At 30.6% G+C, this 20,569-nt stretch overlaps 3 protein-coding genes and 1 pseudogene across 4 annotated transcripts; 3 read left to right on the top strand and 1 right to left on the bottom strand.

Moving 5' to 3' along the window:
• Nucleotides 1-670: 670 nt before the first annotated feature.
• LOC111309447 (taxane 1-beta-hydroxylase-like) lies at nt 671-3,338 on the top strand (annotated as a pseudogene). The gene is made up of 5 exons (XR_016330443.1): nt 671-738; nt 1,451-1,985; nt 2,095-2,562; nt 2,672-2,862; nt 2,977-3,338. The product of XR_016330443.1 is annotated as a taxane 1-beta-hydroxylase-like (transcript).
• Nucleotides 3,339-5,921: 2,583 nt separating this feature from the next.
• Nucleotides 5,922-7,141, top strand: LOC111310031 (uncharacterized). The gene is made up of 2 exons (XM_089748936.1): nt 5,922-6,836; nt 6,908-7,141. The coding sequence occupies exon 1, from the start codon at nt 6,113-6,115 to the stop codon at nt 6,821-6,823; it is 711 nt and encodes a 236-aa protein (XP_089605062.1). The 5' UTR covers nt 5,922-6,112; the 3' UTR covers nt 6,824-6,836; nt 6,908-7,141.
• A 2,809-nt stretch (nt 7,142-9,950) lies between these two features.
• LOC111309680 (uncharacterized) lies at nt 9,951-13,770 on the top strand. The gene is made up of 7 exons (XM_022908681.2): nt 9,951-10,357; nt 10,446-10,548; nt 10,776-11,936; nt 12,258-12,320; nt 12,419-12,639; nt 12,719-12,837; nt 13,404-13,770. The coding sequence occupies exons 1-7, from the start codon at nt 10,289-10,291 to the stop codon at nt 13,519-13,521; spliced, it is 1,854 nt and encodes a 617-aa protein (XP_022764416.2). The 5' UTR covers nt 9,951-10,288; the 3' UTR covers nt 13,522-13,770.
• A 1,920-nt stretch (nt 13,771-15,690) lies between these two features.
• On the bottom strand, nt 15,691-18,597 carry LOC111309679 (phenylalanine N-monooxygenase-like). The gene is made up of 2 exons (XM_022908680.2): nt 17,490-18,597; nt 15,691-16,483 (listed from the first exon to the last, which is right to left on the bottom strand). Exons 1-2 carry the CDS (start codon nt 18,537-18,539, stop codon nt 15,848-15,850), a joined length of 1,686 nt encoding a protein of 561 aa, XP_022764415.2. The 5' UTR covers nt 18,540-18,597; the 3' UTR covers nt 15,691-15,847.
• Between the last annotated feature and the right edge of the window lie 1,972 nt (nt 18,598-20,569).

The raw sequence follows: 20,569 nt of genomic DNA, 5'->3' as shown, positions 1-20,569 counted from the left end.
GAATAATAATTTATTTATATTCGAATAATTATAACCATTTGCTATATAATAATTATTTTTATCTAAACATAATTATTTAAAATATAAATAAAATTAATACAAAAATTAATTTTATTTATCAATAATTAAATTTTTTTATATTCAATATAAAATGCACCACATTTTAAACTATACATAATTATTCAATTACTTCATGCAATCTGCTGCTTTTTGTGGCCTATATTCTAATTACTTAAGGAAGCTATGAACACTTCACGTTGGAAAATTAATTTGTCAAGCGACGTCGGAGGCATCTTTTCCATCGAGTAATTAATGTTCTTTTAACCAGATTACTTCAAGCAGGGACCATATTGATGCCAAATAAATTCCCTCGGGAGTCCTGTTTAAGGATGATGAATTCAATGTTAAAAGCATTGTTTCCAAGCATCGTTTCTTGTAAATTAATTACTTGTCTTTTTTCCAGTTAGTTAGCAATGACAGCTAATTCCTTCCATTGTCAATGCCGTCCAACACAACGGACAAAATCACATAAATTTTAGAACATTGACTGAAAGCTTGGTGCTTTGAAACAGTCAAGTAAACCTGACCAGATGACTGGTAGCTTACTTTTCCAGGGAAAAAAAATTTAAAACTAATTAAAAACAATTATTCCAATGACTTGACTTCACTTATGGATAATATTTTCGATCTAAAACGTGGTTCGATAACTGATGTGTGGGAAATTGTCGCCCATAATGGGTGAGTAAGATCTTATATGATAAACAACTATTAAAGGGTAATTAGGAGAGGTTTTTGATTTAAAACAAAATAATTATTTTTAATGGTTTTTTGTCTTTGAATTAAAATGGACAAAAACCTCAAAACCCTTCTCTGCTTCATAAAAAATGACAGCCTACCATACCAGAAAAATATGAAAAAATTGTTTGTGAGACATGAATATATCGTGTTTTTTTTTTCTTTTAATGAGATATGATATTTGGTCATGATAAGAAACAAAAAGGATGAATATATTCATCTAAATCAAGAATATTTGATAAGTTAGGACTATACCATGAGTCAAATAGAGAACAAGGGAGAAAAATAGAGAGATCGGCACAAAGAAAAAAAATTTTTCAAAGAATGTTATGTTTCAATATTTGAAAATTTACGTTGTGAATAATGAATAATTTTTAAATGCATGATTTTATTCTTAATTAATGAATTAAGTTAGCATCACTTCCATAAGTTTTTCATAAAAACATTTCTGCTATGCTTTCGTAATCTTTCGTAATTCAAGTAAGTCTTCCACATCATTTTCTATATATGATATTTTTCATGTTATTATATTATTCTTCACGATGTTATAAGATATTTATTTTCCTTTGATGAAGACATTTTTATAGAACTATTGTCCAAGCCAAGTTGAAGGGTGAGTTTTGTTTCTATAAATTGTTATGGTTGGTCTTTAATTACATCCTACTCCGGCAAGAACGGATATCCTGATTTGCCTTTCAGAGCCATGTTCTGACTTAAAAATACAATTCATTTCCTTAATTTTGGCAACTCTAGTTGCTGTTCCTGTCTGCTTCAAATTTATAGTCTCACCACTTCTAAGCAAGAAACTTCCACCAGGTTCATTGGGATTTCCACTTATTGGAGAGTCTATCAGCTTTGTAAGGGCACAAAAACAAAACAGGACTCCTGAATGGTTTCTGAGCCGGATCAAGAAGAATGGACCGGTATTCAAGACCTCAATCTTAGGTTCAAAGATGGTGGTTCTAACTGGCCAAGCAGGAAATCGTTTTGTATTCAGTGGCGGTGACAATGGTATTTCATACAATCAACCAACTTCGGTGGTCAGAGTGCTTGGGAGGTACAGCCTTTTCGAGATGTCAGGGTCCCGCCACAAGCTTATTAGGGGTGCAATAGCCAACTTTCTAAAACCAGAAAGCATCCAACGGTTTGTTGCCAAAATGGATTCACTGGTTCAGCAACAGTTATTCAAGGTAGGATTGGAATTCAACTGTTTATTGTTTATTTCTACTAATTGATTGAACTAAGTTCAAGTAGCCTATATTAAAACTTTCTGTTTTGATTCATCTTGCTGATAAACAGGAACTTCATGGCAAGGATTCAATAAAAATTGTGCCTCTAATGAAGAAGATAACATTTAATGTAACATGCAGTATTTTTTTGGATTTCCTGACGGTAAGGAGAAAGATGAACTATTGAAAGACTTTTCACTCACTGTCAAAGGAGTATGGGCAATTCCATTGGATTTTCCAGGGACTGTCTTTCATAGAGCAATGCAGGCACGGCAAAGGGTCTGTAAACTGCTTTCAAATCTGATAAGAAACAGGAAAAAACAAGAAGAGGAAGGAACCGTGGATCCTACTGATGAAAACATTATATCTAGCCTCCTTGTCCTGAGAGATGAAAATGGACATTCTTTACTTGAAGAAGAAATTCTTGATATTTTCCTTTCCTTGATAATGGCTAGCCATGACACAACTGCAATTCTCCTAACCCTCTTCATAAGACACCTTTCAAGGGATGCAGAAGTATCAAGCAAGGTGCTTGAAGGTATACACAAATTGCCCATTAATTTTTTGAATTAGGATCTTCTGATATATGTATAATTTGCCTGTCAGGAGTAATTTTACATTGTCCTGAACTTGTCATTTTATCGTAGAACAAAATGAAGTTGTTAAGGCCATTAAAAGAAATGATGGAAAGCTCACCTGGAGTGAAATACAGATGATGAGATATACATGGAGAGCAGCTCAAGAGCTCATGAGGGTCAATCCCCCAATGATTGGCAGTTTCCGGCTAGTAACCAAAGATATTACCTTTGATGGCTATGACATCCCCAAAGGATGGCAGGTATAGTCACATGGATTCAATATAATCCTATAAACTTGGAAACAAAGAAAAGTATTTTCATTGGCTGCAAATATTGTACACAAAGTCCTAACTTATAATTTGTATTTTGTATAGATATTTTGGGTGGCTCCAGGCACTCACATGGACAGCAACATATTTGAAGATCCTGAGAAGTTTGACCCATCAAGATTCGAAAACTTATCAAAAGCATTCCCTCCATATACTTATGTACCATTCGGAGCGGGCCTCGAATTTGTGCTGGAGCAGAATTTGCTAGAGTTGAAGCATTGCTGATAATCCATCATCTTGTAACAAAGTATGATTGGACAGAAATGATTCCTAATGAGCCTGTCACCCGTGAACCAATGCCATACATACCCTGCCATGGGACTTCCTGTCAAGCTTTATCCAAAAAATTGATATGTAGAAAGCCAAATTTTATAAATTTAAATGGGGCCTGGGATTTTTAGAATGAACTGGATAAAATCTTTTGATCCTAACACTCTTTTTCCCGGTACTAACTTAACCACTTCATGCTGCAATCTGCATACATCAGTGAGGAAGATGTTAGGAGTTGAACAAGTCCAATAAGCATGGAAAGACGACATTTCAACACTATTTTCAATGAATTACACATTGGTGGCTACCTGACCAAAATGAATTGCACATGGGTGGCTTGAATTTTTAATTCATCATCTACCAAAATGAATTACACTTCGGTGGCTAACGGACAATTTTTGTATAAATGTATTGGGTGGCTTTAGACACTCACATGGACATCAACACATTGAAAATCTCGAGTAGTTCTAACCACCAAGATTTGAGTTCTAATAAAGTTGAAGTATTTCTTATCATAATCCATTGTCTTGCAACAAGTTATGGTTGGAAAGAAATACTAATTTATATCCTTCCTGAAATGGGATTTGTGAAGCTTTAACTAAAAAAATTAAATGTGGAAACTTAAATTTCAAAACTACTATGTTTATTTTATGTGACACTATTTTTTACAAAAAAAAAAAATCACAATATGATAATAAAATAAAATATTGTAAATGATAAATTTTCAATCTCATACTTATTGAATATAAGTTTTAGGGATTATCATACAAAATAATGAGCTAAATGATGGATTAGAGATGGCAACAGATTGAGTTAGGATGAATTTTTTTCATCTTTAACCCAACTCAATTTTATATAATAAATATCTTAATCAAATTGATATTAAAATATTATTTTTTATACTTACCCAATCTGCATATGCTTAAAATCATAATTGATTTGATTTAACCAGAAATTAATAAAATATTATTTTTAATATAAATAAATAATTAAATATATATAAAATATATATAATTAAATAAATAATAAAAAAAATTTTATACATATATTAAGTTGTGTTTGTTTAAAACTTGACTTTAACGTTCTTAAAAAAAATAATAATCTGATTCAATTTGAAACCTAATTTAAAAAAAAAAAATCTTATAAAATCATATTGAATTTGATAGATTCGGATTGCGAATCCTAATTCCATCAGTTATCATTACATTTTGAGACTATTTTGGGTTAACCTCCATGTTAAAGCTATTAAAAGGTCAACCCAGTCATGATGCATCATTGCTTTGCCAAATGTCAAGCTTAGCTGATAGCCCAGCCCATTGAGATGATCAGCCGAAAGGGCAAAACAGAATGCATTCAATTTTCCTTTTTTTTTTTTCTATTTCTATTTTTGCCATTCTATAATTAATGAAAAGAGAAATTACCACTGGCACTTCATTGATTACAGAACGATTCATTGTAAATGTAAACGGTAAATTTCTATCAATATTATACTTATATTCAAAAATTAATAAATAACCAAATTTAATAAAATTTAATTGTAATAATAAAATTAAATATTTATATAATACATTAAAAAATTAACTTTAATCCCTTATTGTTTTGTACATTTTAAATCAGGTGCTGTTTTTTTTCTGACATGGAAGTCACGTGGCCAACATTTAAGAAACCAATTGGTGAGTGGGAAGAGCGTGTGCCCGCGTACACTATACATGCAATGTAGGCGTGTGACCACGTGCCTTTTCCCGGTCATCACGAACTGTCCTATTATCAATTTTCCACCACCAGATCAAACCTCAACGGCCCTGATTTTCCGACAGCCATATGTGACCAGTTCTCGTCGAGCACGTTTCAATCTCACAAAAGACATGCTTCTCGTGCAACTCCACTAATCCATGCCACTTCAGGTACTTATCCTCTACATTTCAACTAATTGTACTCTCCTACAATCAACCAATAGAAATCAAGCTGGAGAATATAATTATCTATTTATTTATTTTTATAATTCATGTAAGCGATATATCAATATTAGTAAGCTATTAGAATTTAATTTTAATAAAATTTAAATTCAATTTGATTAATAGTAAATTAAGTTCGAATTTTAATAATTTAATTTACCAATGAATGAGTTTGAATATTTTAAAATTCAATTTGAACATTTCATAAGTTTAATTAAAATTTTAAATCTTAATATATTTTATTATTTTAATTAAAAAATTATTATTTTATTTTTATATATCAATTCAAATTTAAATTTAAATATATATATATAAATAATTTAATATCAAATATAAGAATTAAACTCATTTTTATTAAGCAAATCTAACTAATTAAGTTTGAATAATTAAAATTTTATTTTAAATTAAATTTAAGTTTAAAAATTAAAACACAATTAAACTCAAATTAAATTTTAAATAATAAATTTCAAATCAAATTTAAATTTAAATTTTTATTTGTATCGATTTAATTTAATTTGCTTGCGCCTCTAATTTATATCTATAAATATAATATTGTTCTAATCCAAGCTGATTCGTTTCTCTTTCTTATCTTTTTAATCTTATCCCAAATTAATAGGTTGCACGAACTTCCCGTAAGGTTTGGGGTAGAGAATAAAAACTTGGATTGGAATTTCGTGGAAGCGATTTGTTAATTGTTAGATGCCAAAATGCCTTGAAGAAACAAACTTCGCCCGTCACCCCAATTTTGGTTTTCCAAATCCAAGCAAGACTGGGAAAAGCTAACGCTGTCAACGAACCAGGCCCTTATATATATAAATCAATCAATATCTGATCATCCAATCTTCACCCTTTCAAGCATTTACCAATCCAATTCTTCTTCCCCTTAAAACCCATTTTTGTATTTTTTTTCCTTGGGTAACGAAATTCCATTTCCCAGGGGAACAAGAAAAACAACAATGGCGGTGGTGGGTAGTGTTGGTTGTGGTGGAAACGTTTGTCTTCAACGCCATGAATGTTCCAATCTTTTCAGCTTGCATAACCCAAATGCACGTCCATGTTCTTTCATGTTTTCAAATCCACATTCGTTGAAACCAAGGATGTCGTCCAAGATCTTGGCTTCATTCTCGTCGTTGTCGTCGTCTAAGGTAAGTCTTCAACCATTGCTGAAACAAGAAGAGAAGAAACGGAACGAATTATCGTACGAGAAAATAGACGAGTGGATGAGAGATTCAGTGGTTGAAATCGTCAAGAGGTTGCCAGAATCGCCGCTTTTGGTCCAGGTGTACTCCAATGACAACACGACGAAGACAAGGACGGAAAAAGCGGAGGAAGACAAATGGGTTTTGGTGAAAAAAAAGTGGGAAACAGGTGAGACTCCAATGCCTGATGGGGTGATTTTTGTTGAACAAATACAAGAAGAAGAAGAAGGCAAAAAGGGTGATGAAAAAGAGAAAAATGAGGAGGTTTCTAGGGCATGGGGGATTGTGGTTCAGGGCAAAGGTGAAGAAGGGAGTGGATCACCTCAAGCTTGTTATTTGTTGAAGACTAGTAAAGTGGGTTCAGGGTTTGGGTTAAGGTGCACCCATTTTTGTTTGGTGAAGGTTAAGAGTTTCAGGGAAACTGCTTTCTCACAGCTCAAGAATTGTTGGCTGTTGCAGGGGAATTGAACAAAAACAAAAGGTTGATTCTTTTTTTTTTTTTTTAATATTTTTATTGTTAATAAGACTTGAGCAATGCCTTTGAATTTGTAGGCTGGGGGTCCTCTTGATCAAAGTCAAACTGGAAAATTGATGTACAAAATTATTACAGGAATTAAGAGTTCGAATGATTTCAACATCAGTTTCTGTTTGCAACTTTTGTAAATGGAATAGAGATATGTGAAACAGAGCTAGGGCATGCGACTAAAAGAATCCAGGATTGGTTGGTGCATCACTGTTGCTTCATTAATTCTGCTTGGATATATATGTTGCGAGAGTTAAATTTTACCTGTGACATGTGTCTAGAACTGTAAATTGGCGCACTCAAACATTTGCCTCAATGACTACTGGATGATAATTTACTCAAAACATAGGCCTTTTGGAGAAATCTATGCAAACAACCAATTTAACTGCAAAATTAGCTTCAAATATTCAAAGATGTAAAATCCATATTTTACATTTCTGCTGTCTGGTACTTCAATTGGAGAAATCTGTGCAAACAACCAACTTCTAAATCCATGGCTTAACTTGATCTGTTTGAATGATCTGCATATAAGGTATAAGGCTCCATTTTGCACTTCCATATGCCGAAATATGAAGATTACAAGCTTTATGATATGATATAAATGACAATTTTCATCGTTATTCTGTAGCATTGTCCATGATTCTCTTTCCTCAGGAATTTCGAAAATGCTGAAATTCCTGGTTCCAAATGCTTTTGGGTACTTGAAATTTACTGAATTCTGAATGACAATTTGCCAAATATGTATAGTCTTTAGCAGAACCTAATACTTGTGCTTGAATAACTCTGAACGATTCCTTCCCAGATGTGCTCCTCTAAAAAACCCAAAGCCAAGCATATTCTCAAGTCCTAACATTGTGAGTAGTCGGGTCCAGCACAACATATCAAAGAGAGCAAGGAAACAGAATGATTAAATTGAATTTCCAAAAAGATTGAATGCCACCAAATTAAACAAGGTTTTAACTATTTTTACAATTGAGAACAATGAAATGCTTATGCAAAGAGAAAAAGTAACAGAAAAAGGCAGCAAATATGATCACCTCAATCGCTGGATTGCTGGTTGCAATATCTATTTATCCCGAGGCTGAGGGCAACTTTTTCAATTTCATAACTAAAGATTGACTCAGTGTAATCGATCAAATTCAAGTTAATATAATATTATATTCAAGTTTAATTTTGATTCAAAAGTTGATTTGAATTGAATCGAATTTTATTTTTTTAAATCGAATTTAATATAAGATAAAAATTAAATTACTCGAATTTATTTAATTATATTTGATCAATATATAAAAATAAGTATGATTTTTATATTTGATAAAAATTCGATTATTTATTTTCAAGCTCAAACGTGAATTTTAAATATTTTATTAATTAAAATATATTAAAATATAAAAATTCGATTAGATTTACGAATTATTTGAATTTGATATAAAAACACTCAAACTCGATTCGTTTGATAAGTTGAATTATTTAAATTTGAGCTTAACTTAAAATAATTGAGTAAAATTTTAATTTTATTTGAATCGAATTTGAATAACTTACAATTTGTAACGTATCACTTATAATTTTAGTTTCCATTGAATCATATATAACTAAAATAATATGTAATACAAGTTTTTATAAGTCTTCAAACCTACCTTACCTTAAGCTATATATTTTTATAAGTCGTCATATATTAAACTTTATTATTGAACAAAGAAGAATGCAACGAATATATCAATATTAGTATATAATTTACGTATCTGAAATATCAAAATTAATTACTCTCAAATAAATATCTCAAATTTTAAAATTTTTTTATTTTAATTTAGAAGTCTCGAAATTAAAATTTTAACAGTAATTTTTAATTCTATATTTAAAATGTTTAATTTTTTTTTTAAATCTCAAATTCAAATCTTATATAAAATATTATTTTTATTATAATTCAAAATTATATACATAAAAAATTGTCAAGAAGCAGGCAAATAAAACCCAAAAAAGTGAGATTAGGAGTGTAAATGATACATTAGTACTTACAAGTTGCTTGAGTTCGATTAGAATAAAATTTGAATTCGGTTTGATTATTATCGAGTCGAGTTCAAGTTCGAGTAACTCGACTTATCGATCTAACTGAATTTTAGTATTCTTATACCCGATTCGAATAATTCACGAACTTAATCGAACTTTTATATTTAATTTTTTTATTATTTTAATTAATAAAATATCTCGAATTCAAGTTCGAACTCTAACATAAATAATCGAACTTTTATCGAATATAAAAATTAAGTTTATTTTAATATATTAATCGAACAAATTCAAATAATTTGATTTTAATCATGAATCGAACTCAAATTAAAAAAATAAAATTCAATCGAATTCGAATTGAATATCAAACTTCAAATTAAAAATCAAGTTTAAATTTAAATTTTTTACTCGATTTGTTTACCCTTCTAAATGAGATTGACGTAGAAACGCAGGGTGAGGAGTAAAGTCTAGGCCGTGGCAAATACGGTAAAAGTCGCTGCATCGAGCCTCGTATTTGAATTTGAAAAAACAATGAAACATAAAAAAGGTTTCTCTCAAAATCGCAATCCCGTATCAATGTGTAAAAGGTGTAATTAAGTCATATTAAATTGGTATAATAAAAATTTTGAGTTTGATTTAAAATTTAATTTAAATTTAATTAAATTTTAAATTTAAATTTAACTCTAAATAAAAATTAAATTATTGAATTGTTTAATTATATTCATTTATTTAATAAAAAAATTGATTTTTATATTTAATTTTAAATTTAATTATTTATATTTGAATTTAAATTTATATATATTAATAAAATAATAATTTTTTAATTAAAATGTAAAAATTCAGTTATGTTCAAAAATTATTTGAATCGAATATTAAAATATTTAAATTTGATTTATTTAATAAATTAAATTATTTAAGATTAATTTGATAATAATTAATTTAAATTTAAATTTTATATAAATTAAATTCGGTTAATTTGTGAACAATGATGTATTATTTATACTTTACCATTTTATTTGTTTTTTCTTTGCTTAAATACTAACTCAAAATGAAACTCCAAAAAAAAACCTCACACAAAAACCATTCTTAATCTTAAAAAGCGCGCTGTCCCTCTCTTGCTTCAGCAAATTCAAATCCCACAACACAACCACCAAATCCGCCTTTGAACTGAACATTCAAAATAAAAAAAAAGGCAACGCCCAAAAACCCAACAGATCTACCCTAACTAAAGCCATCAATCTCTCTTCACCCTTAACTTTCCATTCATTTTCACGGATTCTCAAATACCCTTTTCAGCAAAACCTCTATTTCTTCCAAAGTTTGGAGATTTTCTTCATTCTTTTCTCAAAACCCCCAATGAACTTGGTTCTTGCAAAGTTTTGAAATTTGAAATTTGGGTTTTCTAAGAAATGGAAGATCAAGCTGATTCTGCCATGGTTTCTAAAGTTTTGGAATTGATGCCTGGATCTGATTCCAAGGTTGGCTCTTTATATTTTTTTTCTTCTAATTTTTTTTTTTGGGTTCGAAATTTGTTGTTCATTATCTTGGTTTTGGATTGTTTTTTAGTTAGTGGGAGTGAAGAGGAGCAATAATGATTTGGAACAAAGACATGATGTTTCACCTAAGCGAGTCAAAATGAGAGATCTTGGTTCTGTCATCCGCTCTGAGGGTAAATTTTTATGCTTTTTTTTGGAGTGAGGGAGGGGTTGTTGTTCATTTGAATTATTGGTAAATTAATCTTCTTAAAACATTTGAACTGATTATTGTTTTGGTAGCCTTATTTTATAACCTTTCTGCTTGAATTTGTAAAAAGAATCAAATTTTGTAATGATATTACTATGTAACTTACATTTTTGAAAAGATTTTCTTTTTTTTTTTCTTTCATTTATGCAACAGAAATCAATGCCCACAATTCCAAATCTTTGAAAGGGAAAGAATGTAGTCAGCAATTGCAGTTTAGTGGAGAAGGGGTATCTCAAGTTACTGAGGTACCAGTAACCATTTCTCAAGTTGAAACAACTAAAGGGGAAAAGTTATTGGCGGTGGTCCATCCTATCTCTCACCCTCTTGACCTTAACACTGAAATTTGCAGTCCTATCAATGAATCATCTGATAACAATCTGAAATATGAAGAAAAGTTTGACAAAGTTTGTTCACAGGAGAGTAATTGTGTAACCTCGAAAGGCATTGGCTTGGATCTGAATGCGGAAGATGTTTCTAGCTCGTTAAACCATGAATCAGTTCATCACAAACATGTCAACAATTTGAAGTCAAAGGATGTTTCAGAGTGCGGAAGTTATATTGGCCCAGTGAAGGAGAAAGACTCATTGAGAATTTGGAAGGAGATGAAGCAAAATGGTTTTCTTTCATCTTCTCATGGAGGTATATCTATGCAAAATGGTTTACTCTCACCTTATCATGGAGGTATAGCTATGCAAAATGGTTTACTGTCATCTACTCATGGTGGAATACCAGTTCCCAAGCAACGTGGGAGGAAAAGTAAGACTGATGTGTTCAAGAAGAAGATGGAGCTTGCAAAGAAAGAACAGGTTGACAGGTTCACAAAAATTGCTGCTCCAAGTGGACTACTCAATGGATTAAACCCTGGGATTATAAATCATGTTAGAAATAGAAAACAGGTCCATTCCATAATAGAGGCCTTAGTGAAGTCTGAAAAACTTGAAATTTTGCATTCAGAAAGTAAACAGGCAAGTCATGTCAAAAGTGGAACTAAAGATGATGATGGTAAGAAGGATAACGGAAATATGGATGATTCTGCATTACATCAATCCGGTTGTTACCATGAAGATGGGCCTCCAAATGCTACATCTATGAGCAAGAAAGCAGGAGGTTATCTAGTGCCAATGAATAAGGGATTTTCGTCAATTTCAGAGGAAATAAGTGGAGATGGTGATTCAGGCATGGTAGACCCACTCAGCGAGGATGATGCACTAATGTTGAAGTTGTCATCATCAACTAAGGCATCTGAGAATGCTAGCTCTTTGTTTAATGAGGAATCAACAAACTTTGCCAGTGCCTCTTCTCTTTCTGTAAAAGGTCAGAATTTGTATTTGTTATCTAATTCTTTATATCAGAACATCCTTGAAAAAAGTGAGAATAATTGGTAATAATGAGTAGATGTTGAAAAGGTGGTAGTTAGGTGATAGCCCAGAGAGCTTATTCCTTAACATATGCATCTTTGTTCATGAAAAAAATGGCAATTGACCAAGATTTAGATGCCTGATGTTTGTTGTTGTCTGTACAATAAAACTATCTGGAATCAACTATTTTCAGTTGCTAAAGATGATTCATGTTTTTATGGTGATTGTAACAAAGAAAAGAAGCCCAAACTGATATAAATGACACATTGTTTTTCAGCTGCCACTGTTGCATCTCAATGGTTGGAACTTCTTCAGCAAGATATTAAAGGACGTCTTTCAGGTATTTTTCTTTCACTCATATTGTTTTTAGATGGTTAGGCTTTAGAGTGGGATGTGTATTTACGTACTTTTTTTGTTGTATTGCGCTCAACCTTGTAGCATTGCGACGAAGCAAGAAGAAAGTGCGAGCCGTAATTACAACAGAGCTACCTTTTCTTATATCAAAAGAATTCTCCTCTAACCAAGGGAGTGATCCTAATATCACAAGAAGTTCTGCTGATGGATTTTCCCATGATGCTACTGCTGAGATGCATAGAGTGAGATGGAGTGCATTGTTTGATCAGATGGATAAAGCTCTTTCTGAGGAAGAGAAACAGCTAGTAAGTTGCAGAGAACTTGTCATGTTTAATGTTATTTAAAGGGTTTCCAATCTTTCTTACTTTCATAATTATATTCCAGGAAAGTTGGTTGAACCAAATAAAAGGGATGCAACTGCATTGTGATCAGGGCTTGCAACATATGCATTGGAATGTGCTTTACGGTTTACCACAACTAGGAGCAGCAGAAAATAATATCAGGTTTGACTATAGTTTTATTCTGATTTTGTTATTATGATGATTAGATATGCCTTAGATTTTTATATCCATTGGAACTTCTCAAAACTGATAATTTCTTTATGAAAACAAAAAATGTTGAAACTGGGCATCCAAGACCAAAAGTATTTTGTTGCTTTATTCATCACACAAGTCTGTAAAATTTTGCTTTTGTGCTAAAAAAGATTTAAAACAGTTTTGTACCTTCATTCTTTGTTCCCGATGTCCACTATTGCCCTCAGATATCATTACTACGCTGTTTATGATGCAACTTAAGATGAAGGCATGAAATCTCATTCATACGACCATAGACATTTGGCTTGGTGGCCACATATCCATACCTTAATGGTTGGGAAGTTGCAATCCAGCATTAAATCCCCCACCCGATACTTGGATCCTTTTAATTGCAACCCTCACAGAAAGACCTTATATATGTGCTATTATCTAGCTTAATATAGCTCAGTTACTTAGTTGATACCAACGTCTAACCTTATCCATCTTCTTGTTCCTGCATCTTGTGTTGTCTGGTTGATAGTCATGTTCTCGTGCAGGTCGGGGATGGGGGATAGCTTTGATAGGGAATTGGCTGTGAGGGCGGCTGCTGCTTCCATTTATTCGACATGCAATTTCATGCTGTCAAAGGAGAATGCACCCTGTTCCTTAATCTGATTAATGCTATCCTAGAAATATCAATGTGCATTATGCAAACTAGTTATTAGGTTTATTAAGCTGATAAGGCCTTGCTGGGTTGTGAATTTCTAACACTAGAAGTAGGGCCATATTTTTTTTTTCAATTTCATTTGTAAGCCTTTATCAGCATAGGGGCAGAATTTGATGTTAGAATTGCAATTGTTCGCACTGTAAGGTTCTTTGATACACATTTGCTGAATCTGAAACGAAAATGAAAATTTGTTCGAACTTTTTTTGCCGTTTTATTGCACTTATCTCATCATCACCACTGTTTTCAATTTATCAAAGTTAATTTTATCGTTCATCCGAATAGAATTTCTGGTTTTGTCATTTGTGATGCTTACCCTACTGTATTGAGCTGTTTCAGATTGGGTATTTTTAAATTTTTTTATTAATAATTTATCTTTTACTTTGAAAAAAAAGGTTTGTGATTAGAGTCATAAAATCAATTCAAGTCATTTTATAAGTGAAAAAGAAACGTTAGATATGTCTTTGATCACAAAGAGAGTTTTGACTAGAAATAACACACGTGTTAAATTTACAAAAACAAATGTGAACCGGAACTCTCCTATAGTTTATTCAGGTTAGTCAAAAATTTCTCTCATAAATCAATTAAAGATTTAAATCTTAAAATATGTTTGCACTTATATATCTATATATATATATATATATATATATATAAATATATTCTTCTTCAACCAAATATTCATTTGTCATTCTTCTAAAAATAAAATCATTTATCATCTAGCAAAAATAAATAAATAAATAAATATTTGTTTGTCATTTTATATCATCAACTTAATTAAAAAAAAAAAAATTCATGTACCAACTCCAAAGCACGATCATACTTGCTTTATGCCATTTAAAATTTTTAATTTTGATTTGACGAAAAATTTTCATGACACAATCATAGAATTTCAACTGAAATAATTTTTTTTTAAAAAGATTCAGATTTATCATATAAAAACCTTAGAATATTTGAATTGCAAATCAAGTATTTTTCACATGGATTAAAGCTCGTTTTCCTCATTGACATGTGTTTTATCTTATGACAAATTCTACAAATGTTGGGACCTCATAGTCCGTTGACACTTACCCAATATTTTAGAAAAAAAAAATTAGGATTTATTAGGACCACATGAATGAACCAACAAGATTCTCTATTTTTATGTGCAAATTTTTGGGTAATCAGTAGATAGAATTAGAATAAAGATTAAATTTTTAATTTTTTTAATGAATAAAATTTAAGGTAAAGTAAAGTTTTTTTTAATTGCAACTTGTATTATTTATTTTTTTAAGGTAAACTTGTATTATTTACATCCAAATCTTCTCTTAATTTTTGTTGTATACTTTATATTTTTATTTTTTTAAGAAATAAAAATAAATAATAAAAGTATTATTTAAATAGAGTTTAAAATACTGTTTCAATATCAACTAAATCTAAAAATTAAGGCAACATGTGTTGTCTTCAGTTGCTTCACTTAATGATTAAAATAATCTTAAAAAAACATTAAAATTGAGATTAATCTCAACTTTGTTCTCTTTTTTTTAAGGTAAGGTTCTGTCTTTTTAAATGATAAAAAATAAAAAGTCAATGTCTTTACCAACATATAAAATATTATTTGCTTTTGACTTTTTGATTTCACGTGAGTTGAAGAGGAAAAAGACACTGATATATTTTAAAATTTCACTATAATTATATAATTGATGTGAAATTCAATATGCGTCGTCGACAACTTAAGATGCAAGCATGTTGGATTATTGTTTTTTATTTTATACATGGGAATTAAAGGTTATGGAGCGAAAGATTGGAGTGGTCCAAGCATGTACATGGGACCAATTTCATGCATATCATATTTACGTAGAAATTATAGAAAATTGTAGCAAAGTTCGAATTTGATTTTTATATTATTTTAATTTTCAAAATTTTAGTTTTTATTATTTTAATTTTAATTTTTATATTATCTATTATGCCAAAACTCAATCTTTGATGACCGTTCAGTTGTTTTTTTTTTTTTTTTTTGGGGATATTTACTTCCAATTTATTTGTTTAATGCTATAATAGTAACTTAGTCATAATTGATTTATTTATTTATTTATTGATAAAAAAAGAATTTGATCAAAAAATAAAGGAAAGAGATGTAGGAGTTAAGATTTAAACTCAACATTTATTCGATATTACTTCTTACAAATAACTGCGAGAATTAAATATTTAAAATTAACCTATTTGGATATTTTATTTTTGCCCTAAAATCAAACTGGTCAGTACTGATCATACGGCTACTGACAAAGCTTTTTATCGGTTCTAAAGCTGAGTATATAGTGCAGCAGGCAAGCGAGGTTTAGCAAGTGCATGCAATGGTTTCGCCAAGAAAAGATCATCTTCAGATTCAGAGAGGTCAATTTTCGATTCATTAGGAGGTACGTTCCATGTGAAACCTTGAATCAGCCTGGCAAACAGCATTATTGTCATTTCAGACCCAAGAGCCACTCCCATGCACCCTCGCCTTCCAGTACTAAACGAAATGAACCTCAGTTCTGTCTCCGTCAGATCAACTTTACTACCACAACCATCCTTCAAATGCCGCTCAGGTTTGAACTCCAATGGTTCATCCCAAATTTTCGGGTTCCGGCCTAGGCCTGTTCGGCTAAGCAGGACATGACTGCCTTTAGGGATGAAGTAGCCGGCAACAGTGGCATCGGCGTTTGAGACATGGGGAATGTTGAATGGTGCAATGGGGTGAAGCCGAAAAGCTTCCCTTGCACAAGCCTTCACGTAGTTGAGTTTTGGAATGTCAGCCTCTTGAACCAATCTGTCCTTTCCAACAACATTGTCTATTTCCTCGCTGGCCTTTCGAAGAATTTCAGGTTTGTTCAGCATCTCTGCCATTGCCCATTCTGCTGCATTAGCGGGATTATCTATTGTTGCAAGCATTAGTTCCTGCATATAAAATAATGATCTTAGTTAAGCAAAAAATCCAGCAATTAATGCACCGTAAAAAAGTCCGCTATTGTGTCTCAGCGGGAAAGACTTACGTGCAATTGTATAAGTGAAGTTTGTAAAATTTTTTATTAAAAATGCGTAAATTAAAATTAAAATTAAAAATTAAAATTGATATATTGGAAGATTTCATTATATAAATTAAGCGTAAAAAATTTTAAAAAAAATTTAATAAATTTAGATATATTTATTAAATAGATATTTTTAGTAAAAATATTTATAAAATTTTTATCGTTGGATAAGTATCGATAATATTTGAATTATAAATAATTTTTTTAATAATATTTTTATATATTATTAATTTTTATATTAAACTCTATTAATTTATCAGTTTAAATTTTTATTAAAGTTTTTATTTACTTATTTATAATAAAGAATTTTACAAACTCTACCTATGAAACTCCATGTAAGTTTTACTTAGAGATATTCATTTGGTTAATTCGATTAATTTCGAATTGAATTATCCAAAACTGAATTATATTATTTTATTTTCATTAATCGAATCAAATTTTTTAATTTTAAAAATTAATCAACCGAATTTAATTCGATTGATTTTGTTAATTTTTTTTATTAATCGAATAATAAATATATTTTAATTAAAATATATTTTAAACTCTTAATTTCTCATATTTTATACAAATTAAATAAAATTATCCAATAAAATATTAAAGTATCAAAGTATAATGTCAAAAACTCTAACAAGTTATAAAATTAAATGATCTATTTCATGTATTTTTTCATTTTATATTTGGATTTTATTATATTTTGATTAAAATTTTGATTAATTTTATTAATTCGATTTTCGAATCGAATTAACCAAAAATCAAAATTTTTTTAAAGTTATTTTCATTAAGCGATCGAAATTAATTCGTTGACCATCTGATTAATTGATAATTACACCCTAGTTTTACCTACGTGCCACCAGTCGTGTAAATAACATTCTCACCGTGCATTGGGCTTTGATCTCTTCAACTGAAAGTGTTGGCTTCCCATTTGAATCCTTTGCTAAAATGAAGGCATCAAGCAGGTCGTCAGGCTCGTTCTTCTTCCCTTCTCTCCATTGTTGTACTCTCTCATCAATGATGGAATCATGGTAGCCATTGACAATTTTCATAGCCTCACTTACAATCTTTTCATGACCCTCCAAATCTAATGGTCTCAGCCAAGGTACATAATCTGATAGGATGAAAGAGTAAAGGTGCTTGAGAACTGTAAAGAGAGACTCGACGTGTTCTTCTTCTTCATGTCCAGGTCCTCCATCTTCTTTACCTTTTCCAAAGTATCTTTTGTTGAACATCATCCTCCTGATAACATTTCCAGTATATTGCCTGACTGCAAGTCTCAGGTTTATAACAGAGCCATTGGAAATACTATCATTTTCACTGTTGATGCATTGGTTGTAAATGAACCTGACAAGATTATCAGCTTCTTGGGTTCTCTTATGGAGTAACCAGCTAAGTCTTGCTGGACTAATTATGTTCGAAGCAAGCACTTTTCTCATTTTCTTCCATTGATCTCCCCATGGCACCAAAGCAGTTGACAAGAAACCTTGAGAAGCATACTCAGTTGCCATTGTAATAGGCCTGGATGCGAAAACTGAATCATGCTTCTTCAAGAATTCTCTAGCAATTTCAGGTGAAGTGACTGGAATGACATGAATGTTTCCCAGGCGGATACAAGCAATATCGGTATCAAGTTGTTTCATGAGGCCATGAATCCACCTGAAGACTGGCTTGTTTTTCCATATTTCTGGAAGGTTTCCAATGACTGGCCATGGAGTTGGCCCTGGAGGGAGAGGTGCTTGGTTGCTCTCCTCATCATTTCTAGTACTCCCTTTCAATTTGGCAAAGACAAGCGGTGCAAAGAGAAGCACTAGAACAAGTGCTGAATGAAATGAACTAGGTAATATAGAGATGGCAAAATCATGTGAGCTGCTCCAATAAGGCAGCTGATGAAATGGAAAGGAAATATTGGTCGAGGTAGAGAAGTTATCCATGTGGTTACAATTGAACAGAAGTTATTGTCTTCTATTCTTCGGTCTGTTATGTTTGAAGGAAACGAAGATGGTCCGAGGCATATATATAGAGAGATAGAGAGGTGTGAGCACATTTTGGCCATTAATTCATCGTGCTCTTTTAGAATTTTAAGAGGCTGTTAACATCACTGTATAGCAAGTGTCGTTTTGTTAGACATTATTGGTATTTGTTGATTTTTTTTAATTTGTTTTTTAAGACAAGCTGAAAATTAAGCGAAATTATATTTTTTTGGGATCATTATTGAAATTTTGTTTTAGCATTCAAAGAAAGCAGGAATATATTCTGCTACAATGTTTATAAACCCAGAAACAGCAGCTAATTGTTGACTAACTAATTACTTGGTAAATACATCCCGGCCTATGTCTATCTCACAAAATTATATAATTTTCTTACATATTTCTTTCATATTTAATTTTACAGAGATTCTCACTATTTATAATAAAATTAACTTGCCTATAAATTTTTTTTATTTTAAATTTTTTTTTTTACAAATTTTTTTATCCATAAAAAATATTCGGCCAATCTCGAAAAATCTAAATAAATTTTGAGTCATGATTCCCGATAACTTAAATTAGAGTCAATCTTCATATTGTAAATAAAAGTATATATTTGATACAATATTAATATATAAAATCACTATTAAAATGCATAAATATAAATTCTATAAGTAATAGAAAGTGGTGTCAATCAGTATGCTAATTATATAAGTTATTAAATTCATCTGAATTGAAACAATGTTATTATTATACCACCTATTCTCCCTTTCTAATTTATTAAAGAGGAAGATAAGAAAGAAAACAGAGGCTGTAGTCACAAGCAGATGAGAATCAGCAAAACAAAAAAATAAATAAATAAATATTACGAGTCTGAGAGACCACAAGTATGCCTAAAACATCAGCAAAGGAGTTAGCTTCAGGCATAATGTGATGGAAAGAAACAACATTGAGTCTTCTTTTGACAGTAGTTGCAATCTGATTTGAAATAAACCTCATTTGCCAAGGAATTGGCTTGGAGAAATCAATTTGACAGTAGTTTCCATCTAAGATTAGAGACCTCAACCCCAATTGCCTTGGAGAAAACAATACTAGAATGTGTAAGTATAATTTAAATTTTCAAAAATCATATGTGAATATTAGAATATCAAATTTAATTATATTACATTTTTATTTGGACAGATATAATTGATAAAAAAAAAAAAAGAGCAATTATAATTTTTTTAAAAGATTAAATCTTCTTCTTCTTTTTTTTTTTTAAACCGGCAACTCTCAATGCCCAGATAACATTATTTACAAGTGAAGAAAGTTTATTAAGTTAAAAGCTTATACAACTGTTAAGTCACAATAACCTAATAAAATGTGTAAAGTTTACATGTAAATAATCCTAATTAATTACGTGAACTTTCATACTTGTATGTATTAAAATTAAATTTATCAATTTATTTTATTAAATTATAAAATTATTAATTAATAATAGTTCATTTATTGAAAAATTCAAACAAGATAGATCTCGCAAAACACCACCGACAATGGTCGGTTCTGGTCTGACGATAGACGGTACGAAGAAGAAAGCATGCATACGTAAAACCCGCCGACTGAATCCTCACATTTTTTTTAAAGAAAAACGTTAACATTACCTTAGAGTGAGAGACGTGGAAGTGATGCCTTTGAAAATTCATGGTATGAAATTCTTGGTGGTTTGTCAAGGTGAAAAAAAAAAATAAAATTCATGAAATAACTAAGAAAAGTCAAAAACGAATGCATTAAATTGAAAAATATTTCCTAAAATAGAGTCTAATAGCGTTACTTAAGGCAATATTTAAGTGTAATTAATGCACTATTTCTTTTAATTTAATAAAAATAATAAATTAAATTAAAAAATCCCTTTTTTAAATAATAATTAAATAATCCTTAATCATTGTCTGCATGCTTTCGTTAAGCATCGGACTTATTTATTAAATTATTTTTAAAAAATTTTTATTTGTGGCCACAAA

The sequence above is a fragment of the Durio zibethinus genome, chromosome 19 (genome assembly GCF_047325235.1).
Source record: "Durio zibethinus cultivar Kanyao isolate XHJ-2024 chromosome 19, ASM4732523v1, whole genome shotgun sequence".
Lineage (NCBI taxonomy): Eukaryota > Viridiplantae > Streptophyta > Magnoliopsida > Malvales > Malvaceae > Durio > Durio zibethinus.
This window is presented reverse-complemented; position numbering and strand designations above follow the sequence as displayed.

Excerpts from the sequence above, each read along its gene's own strand:
- LOC111310031 (XM_089748936.1), top strand. The coding sequence starts at position 6,113 with ATGGCGGTGGTGGGTAGTGTTGGTTGTGGTGGAAACGTTTGTCTTCAA.
- LOC111309680 (XM_022908681.2), top strand. The coding sequence starts at position 10,289 with ATGGAAGATCAAGCTGATTCTGCCATGGTTTCTAAAGTTTTGGAATTG. Across the intron at positions 12,640-12,718 it reads CTGAGGAAGAGAAACAGCTA|GAAAGTTGGTTGAACCAAAT; the intron begins GTAAGTTGCAGA and ends ATTATATTCCAG. Across the intron at positions 12,838-13,403 it reads GCAGCAGAAAATAATATCAG|GTCGGGGATGGGGGATAGCT; the intron begins GTTTGACTATAG and ends GTTCTCGTGCAG.
- LOC111309679 (XM_022908680.2), bottom strand. The coding sequence starts at position 18,539 with ATGGATAACTTCTCTACCTCGACCAATATTTCCTTTCCATTTCATCAG. Across the intron at positions 16,484-17,489 it reads AGATCAAAGCCCAATGCACG|GAACTAATGCTTGCAACAAT; the intron begins GTGAGAATGTTA and ends TTTTATATGCAG.